At 58.1% G+C, this 7,409-nt stretch overlaps 1 protein-coding gene across 1 annotated transcript; it reads left to right on the top strand.

Moving 5' to 3' along the window:
- Positions 1 to 3,619: 3,619 nt before the first annotated feature.
- NGA_2008620 (serine threonine protein) lies at positions 3,620 to 5,832 on the top strand (the record flags this gene model as incomplete). The annotated part of the gene is made up of 1 exon (XM_005853352.1): positions 3,620 to 5,832. A coding segment is annotated over exon 1 (2,038 nt), but the record flags the coding sequence as incomplete, so codon positions are not given.
- Between the last annotated feature and the right edge of the window lie 1,577 nt (positions 5,833 to 7,409).

Genomic DNA, 7,409 nt, shown 5'->3' with positions numbered 1-7,409 from the left:
GCCTGTGGAGTCTTGGGGGCTCCAGGGCAGAGGCTGAAACCCCCGCTTTGTATATGGCTGGGTTCGGGGTTCGGAGAACATTTAAAGTACCCCCATCTTTCAAGAAATGAAATCAAATCGCTCTCGGACGATCGGTTGTAGTCGTAGCCACCCTGAGCAGTGGGTGCCTGACAGAGACACCCTCGGGTGCCGTCCGAAGTGAGGACCGGCTCGCGGCTACTCATGTGGATTTGTTGTTTCCCGTGTCTCACCTGTCCCTCTCATGCGTTTCCTGTGCGCTCTTTTTGCATTCCCCTGCTCCACCCCGCCCTTGCCTCTCTCCCGCGGACCCCACACTTTCCTCCCTTCCCTCCCGACGCATCCACGACTCGTCGTGCACCAATCCGCCTTTATCCGGGCGATACCAGACATTTGTGCTACCTTCATATCCTGAGAGCACAGGATTCCGAAACGGCGTCCCTCCCCATTCCCCCCCCAAGGCCGCCTGCTTCTCCCACGCCATCAAGGCCCAGGAGACGGTGGGAAATGCCAAGTCGCCCCATGGAATCTCGTCCCACCGTACCAGACGCGCATCCAGACTCTCGTAGCCCGGTTCGATGTCCGTATTGCTGAGGGTCGCTTTGAAATATATGTGCACTTGTCCTATGTGACTGATGTCAAAGATCCCTAAAATTTGACCGATGTCTATTTGGGCACCAGCTTCCTCCCGCGCTTCGCGTGCTGCGGCCTCAGCCAAGGATTCGCCTTTCTCCATGTACCCCGCACAAAGATTGAAATAGCCTCGACGTGGTGGAATGGCACGCCGGCACAGAAGGAAGAGGGAGTCGCCCGTCTGGGGGCACCGGGAGGTGACGACAGCGCCCGTCACGATCTGGTGACAAAAAAGAGGGAGGCGACTTAAAGTAATACATCGATAACACTCACGACCTGCGTGAATGAATGCCTGTGGCTCCAAGTAATTTGGTCCCTTCGTACCGCTCGTCAATCCGTACCTTGGGGTTGTCATACAAGATGTGCGAGCAAGTCTTGCATGTCAGACGTGGCGGATCATCTTTGCCATATTGTCGCAGCTCGAAACCCGACAAATCTTGCTCTCCCGTAGTTGAGGACGCATATTTCGCAAACGGCCGCCGATATCTGGTATATGAAGGACATGGCAAGCTCTTCCTGCCCCTCACACCCAGGAGGCGGGAGGTCGAGCGTATCAGTGCAGAGAGGCAGTAGGGCTCTAGCATTTTGGAGGAACAAAACCCGCTATGCCTTGGATAAAATGAAGCTGGCCTGTGAGAGGTTGATGGATTGCATCGGTGAAAGTTTTCAGGACACAATAGTGGAGGTCACCATGCCATAAATTGTCGCTCATGGGGCCCCAGCGAACTTCAAGAAGGGAGAGCGTACACCCCCAAAAGCGCAGCATGTGTACTTTTATGCTTCGATAATTTGGATAAGGCCCGAACTGGAAATTTTGATAATATCTACATAAACTTTAACGCAGTAGCAAACTTTGTGCAGTGGACTGTAGCTGTCATCGGGAATATGAAGCGGGTTATGGTAGCATAGAAGCTACAAAGTTTCAGCCACTACTCTTCCACTTTCAATGGAAGGACAACAACAAATTACGAAAAGTCAAGTAAGCTTCCGCAATGATACCATCACTAGTAAACGTCGACATTTCGATTATTTTGAGGGTACATGGCATCTTTGTGGTAGCATTAGACTCGAACCAACCTGAAGCATTTTTGAGAATACCCTCAAGACCCACGAGCTATCTCTTGTAATTTTTTCTGCCATCGCAGCATACTGGATGAATCAAACATTTAATTTCATCTGAGTCCTAGCGAATATGTGCGGCATCGTCCTCCTACTGCTCAAGTTACGTACGCAGCCCCGCAGGTTCTGACGAAGGCCGGTAAGTACATCCTTCATGCTGGACGTCTTCCAATACGTCCACATCAAAGCCCTTTTCCACAGCAATTCCACGCAACTTTTGTATCAAAGCCTCATCGCGAACATTGGATCGTGAAAAGATCCAGAGCCCCGCATTGTTGAATCCACGTTGAGTCGTGCAAAGCCCATCTTTTGTGGGTATCGTAGGAGAACCTCCCGAGATTAAGGCGTACCCCTCGGCTTCGTCGTAAGCCACGATAAAGTAGGGTCCATAAAGCAGTCGGTTGGCAAACTCAAGGAAACACGGACCAACAGCCAAGCGACCAGGATCATTTTCGGGATCACGGACAGTAGCGCAGAGGTCCGCTTCGCGAATGATGTTGTTGACACCACCTTCGTTGGCATAGTTGTGAACAGCTACGTTGTTGGGGGACTTGATTGTATACTCTGCATACACACTGTGTGTGCGGGAGAGAAGTTCATTGGCGTGCCTAGTCCTCTGACACGTTTTCATTTCCTTCGTCTCCAATTTGTTCCCCGTGCGATTTCAGACCTCACTACCTACCAGAAGTTCCATTCTCCGTTAGGATTTCCGGCTTGTGTTGCCATTTGCTGATGGATGTACCAGCGTTTGCTTGCATACTCCTGCAAGTTTACAGGGTTCTGGGGGACCACAGTCTTACAGGCGCCTCCATCGCCTCCATGAAACCAGGCCTACAAAATGTAAAGGGTCAAAGACGGTGATTGCACTCGTAAAAGATTGCATTTTTGGCTCTCGTAAACACTGAATGCTTCGCGGTCCAAACGGTACTTGAGGTTACTCTCTCTTGCCGCTTCAGCCGCTTCAGTTGAGACGCCTGAAATCTAAAGTTGGCCCTTCGAAACATAATGCTGCATCTTCAAAGCATCTACAGCCCTTCAGTTCATCATACGAAGTGTACAATAATCCCTGTGAACAAAAGCAAGCGTACCTTGTCAAAGGAGAAGTCCGCCAAGACAGGAGCGGCGGTTGCTGTCAGAAGTATGGCATAAATCGAAGCAGACACGGTCGTTCGCATGGTTCCGTTTCCCCAAAAAAATGCTGATAGTACGAAAAATGTTGCAAGGTGAGCAGTCGCCCGGGTCTATCATGTGGTGCGCTGTGCCAGACGCTTGACAGGAAATGTGAACACGTCATGGGCCAGGCAAGATCGGGTCGACGGGCACGCACTCCGAGCGAGAGTGCCACATGGAGAGCAAAACAAGCACCACCATACCACAAATTAACAAATATCACACATCAGGCATGCTCCTATTAGAATACCCTTCAGATATATAGGGCACCAGCGACCATACATGCCGGGAATGTGAGGAAAAAGGAAAGTGGTGTGCCGCGTCCCTGCCCTCCTTTTTTCCTGCTCGGCTTGGAAGGAAATATTCGATTGGCGACATCGCGTAAAATTCACTCCTTAAAGGACACCATTACTGGAAGTCTTTTCGATCACGATGAAGTCACAGGCGTGCGTCACGTGCCTGGGGGTACGAACTTGTTTTTTTTCCCGTTGGTCGCATGGTTGTTCGATGTAAAAAGGGGACAAACTTTCTTTTGAGTCGTGGTACTGGCAATAAGGTACTGGTAATAAGGATGACACCATCGCATATGTACAGCCCGACATATGAAGTCACGGAGACCCTCCGTGGGGTCAAAACTCATCACCTGACAAACCACACAACACATTCCATCACACACATCATAGGGTTAGTGTGAGCGTGAATGCTGACGTCGACTGTATTAAAGTAGCCACCGCATACATGCTCGCCATGGAGGAAGCAGACTTGCAGTAGCCAAGACCTTTCAACCCATTTAGGCCCAATCATGGTCTGGCCCAGGGCACTTTAGTGGCTTCAATTCCGATTTTTCACTTCACATGGGAAATGTTGGAAGCGTTGGTAGCGGGTCTAGCAATGTGCTGCCGATCTCATCAACCCTGGTCATAGCAGGGCATGCCCTCCGAGTCAAGTCTTGCTTAGGCGCCGGTGGGACTGGGACCGTATACTTGGCCGAGGATGAAGCGCGGCGAAAATTTGCGATCAAAGTCAACCGTGTGCCTAAAGGGGATGTGGCGATGAACAAGGCGGCGGAGATGGAATTGGAGCAGCATGCCAGGCTCCCCCCGCATCCCCACCTTATCACATACATAGGCTCGCGTATTGAACACGTGTCACCTGCAGGCGGAGAAGGCGGTGCCAATACCGGCAAAGGAGGCTTCACGCTTTATTATCTCTTGACTGAATACTGCCCCAGCACGGTGCACGTCTTGTTGGAAGGTGCTGAGCGCCGCAAAGAACCCTTGGCCGAGCGGGACGTCCTCAACGTCTTCACTTCCGCCTGCGCCGCCCTTGTCCACCTCCACGCCCATGGCCTCGCCCACCGGGATGTCCGGGTGGAGAACTTGGTGTTGTCGACGGAAAGCAATGGGCAGCGGGTCAAACTCTGCGGTCTGGGGGCCAGTACAATGGAGACTGGGCCCCTGCGGAACAGCGCCGAGGTGGAGATCGCGCGAGAGGACATCGAACGACACACACGCCTGGCCTACCGGAGCCCGGAGCAGGTGGATTTATACTCGCAGCAGCCCGTGGGTGTGCCTGTGGACGTGTGGGCGCTAGGAGTGCTGCTCTATCGGCTCTGTTGGCGGGTCACCCCCTTCGAGGACAAGGCCGGCATGGTCCTTCCCATGGCCATCTTGAACGGAAAGTACGTCGTCCCTCCCTCCCTCCCCATCCCTGGCACGAATGGGCAGCAGTCCTTCCCGCCCTATTCTCCCGGTTTGGTGACCCTGCTCCAGTGTTGCTTGCAGCCCCGTCCCCAAGACCGGGCCACGGCAGCCGAGGTTTTGGAAAAAGTGCGCGAACTCATGGCGAGTGGAGAAATCGGCCGCCACGTCGACCTCCCCGCCCTTGGCCCTCTCCTTCCGTGCCCTGCCCCTTTGCCACTGGGTTGCTCCGCGTCGCCGTCGCCGTCGCCGTCCGGGGCTTCGCACCCGCGGAAGGGGGGAAAGAAAGGGAGAGCGAGCGGCACCTGCCCAGGGGAACGGGGGCCGGGAGAAGAGGATTTCCTGGGGCTGTACGACACGGCCACGCCACCAGACAAGGCTGCCCTGCGGGCGAGTCGACCGCAGGCTCCTCCCCCCACGTCCCTCTCGTCCTTGGAAGACATGCTCGGGCCCCCGGCCCGGTGGCCACGGACCAGGCCCGGGGTAGGGGGGGGCGGAGAGGAGGCCGGCCGCCTGGCGTCCCGGGACCGGGGAGAGGGAAGCAGGACGTCGACTCTGTCGGGCTCCCTGTCGGCGAGCTCCTCCCCTTCCCACCTGGTTGGGCTCGAGCGACACGGGAGTGTGCCTGGGCGATGCCGGGAAGGAGGCGAGGCTAGCAACGGGCTGGGGTCCCGAAGCCTGAGCTTCGTGGGCATGGGCCAGGCGCTGTCGATCTGGGAGGAGGATGAACGTTTGCGACGGCGGGGATGGGAAGAATGCGACCCGGAGCAGGGTAAGGGAGGTATGGAGGGGTCGAGGCGTAGGGGGGGAGGGAAGACGAAGGGCGACATGCGCCCTCGGAGGAGCAGCAGCAGCATTGGGAGCGGGAGCAGCAGTTTGGGCCTCAAGGCGGCCAGGCAGGTGTGGGGGCTGAGCCGGGGGACGAGCGTGGGCGGAGTGGAGGCGGTGGACCCGAAGGGCCCGGGTGTTGAGGCGAAGGATGATGGTATGGACCTGGCAGAGCTGGCGACAGTGGACCGAAGCGCCGCCCCCCTCCCACGCATGCTGCCCTTGGGCGCCCTGGTGGGCGAGGGCTCGGGCGCGATGCCTCGTTCCTCCTCCGCGTCCTCCTTGAAGAGCTTGGACGACGAGCCGAGCGGCCGCCCGCCCGCCAAGGGGGCCCTCTCGGCGCTCTGGCACCGGCGGATGCGGTCCATCATGGGGGCCAAGGGGGAGACGGGGAAGAAAAGTTGGGTGGTCAAGGCAACGAGCAAGGAGGCAGGGCAGCCCAAGGCCAAGTACGTGCGGAAGCTCGTCCTGGCCGTGTGGGAGGGGGGCATGCCTGCGTCTACTTTTTTCCTGGTCCTCTCCCAGCGCCCCGTCTTTACGAACCCGATCGTGGCCTTGAAGGCCTTGATCACCACCCTGAAAGTGCTTCAACAGGGGCCCCGCAATTTTCTGGCGACGTGCACCCCCTGCATGGGGGTGTTGGCGGACATGGGCCGGCGGTGGGAAGAGATTGGGAGCCGCGTGGCCAGCGACCCTTTGGAGGAGCAGCTCCCGCCCGCCGCCCGCGCCGAGGGCTACACCACGCTATCCACGGCATTGACCACGCCCGCGTCGACACCGGCGTCTTCGGGGGCATCGGGCGGGTCCCACGCGTTGGGGGCAGGGTACACGGCCCCTCCGAGCCAACAGCACAAGCGCCAGCACGTGGACGGGGCGTCGCTCAACTTGTTGGCACGACTTTCCCGTCTCTTGGTGCAGAAATTGCACTTCCACAAGGCCCACCCTGCCTTCGCCATGCATTTTACCGCCATTCCCACCATGCTTGGCTACGAGACCGTCCCCGTCTCGGGGCAGGAGGAGGACTTACAGGCGCTCACGCGGCTCTTGACCATGCAGGAATCCCTGCTCCAAACCACGGGTTTCCTCTTCGCCGTCCAGAACGAGTCCGTCGCCGTCACCGCGCGCTGGGCCCGCCTGCCCTTGATCGAAGAGGCCTACACCATCTTCGTGGCCTGCACCTTCCTCCTGGCCTCCTTGCTCGAGATCTCCGCCCGGGCGTCGGCCGGGCTCCCCCTCCCCTTCCTCCTTCCCGCCCTCCCCCATGAACGCCCCAAGGAGATGGGCGCCACTGCCTCGAGTCAAGGCATCCTCCCTCTTTCCTCCTCCTCGTCCTCGCCCCCCGATCCTCCCACCCTCCTCCACCGCTCCACCGGTCCAAGGGAGGCGCGCTCCCACTCGCAAGAGAAGGATCATCTCCGACAAGACAGCGTCCCCCTTCCCCCCCCGGTGGACTGGCGCGAGCGCGTATCCATCCTTTTGGCCTTACGTGAGCAGTACGAATCGCAGCTCCAGGCCCTTCGTGTCTTTTATAGGGCCGCGGAGGAGGTGGTGGAGGTGCGCAACATGAAGAGGATGCCGATCCTCCCTGTCCGGGATCCAGTGGCCTTCGACGGTGCCCTCTGCTGGAAGCCATTGACCATGCGCAGCCCCATGCGAGGACTCGGGCTCCTGGATCGGGCGAGGATGAACGAGGAGGGGGAGAAAGGGAGGGGGAGGAAGGGGCAAGGAGGGGATACGCGGATGCCTCGGAGGTTGGGGTCGGACGGAGAGCCGGTAGGGGGGCCTCCCTCGTTGCCTTCCTCCCTGGAAAGCACTACGTTCTCTGACACTACCGGTCTGACCAAGGCCCGAGACACTGCACCCTGGCCGAACGCGGCCCCGGCGGCAGGGGGAAGCGTCGCTGGGGCGGCAACCCCCCCTCCTAGACAGGCCACCCCCTCC

Source organism: Nannochloropsis gaditana, assembly GCF_000240725.1.
Source record: "Nannochloropsis gaditana CCMP526 unplaced genomic scaffold scaffold937, whole genome shotgun sequence".
Lineage (NCBI taxonomy): Eukaryota > Eustigmatophyceae > Eustigmatales > Monodopsidaceae > Microchloropsis > Microchloropsis gaditana.
The sequence above is the reverse complement of the archived record's forward strand: the minus strand, read 5'-3'. Positions and strand labels throughout refer to the sequence as shown.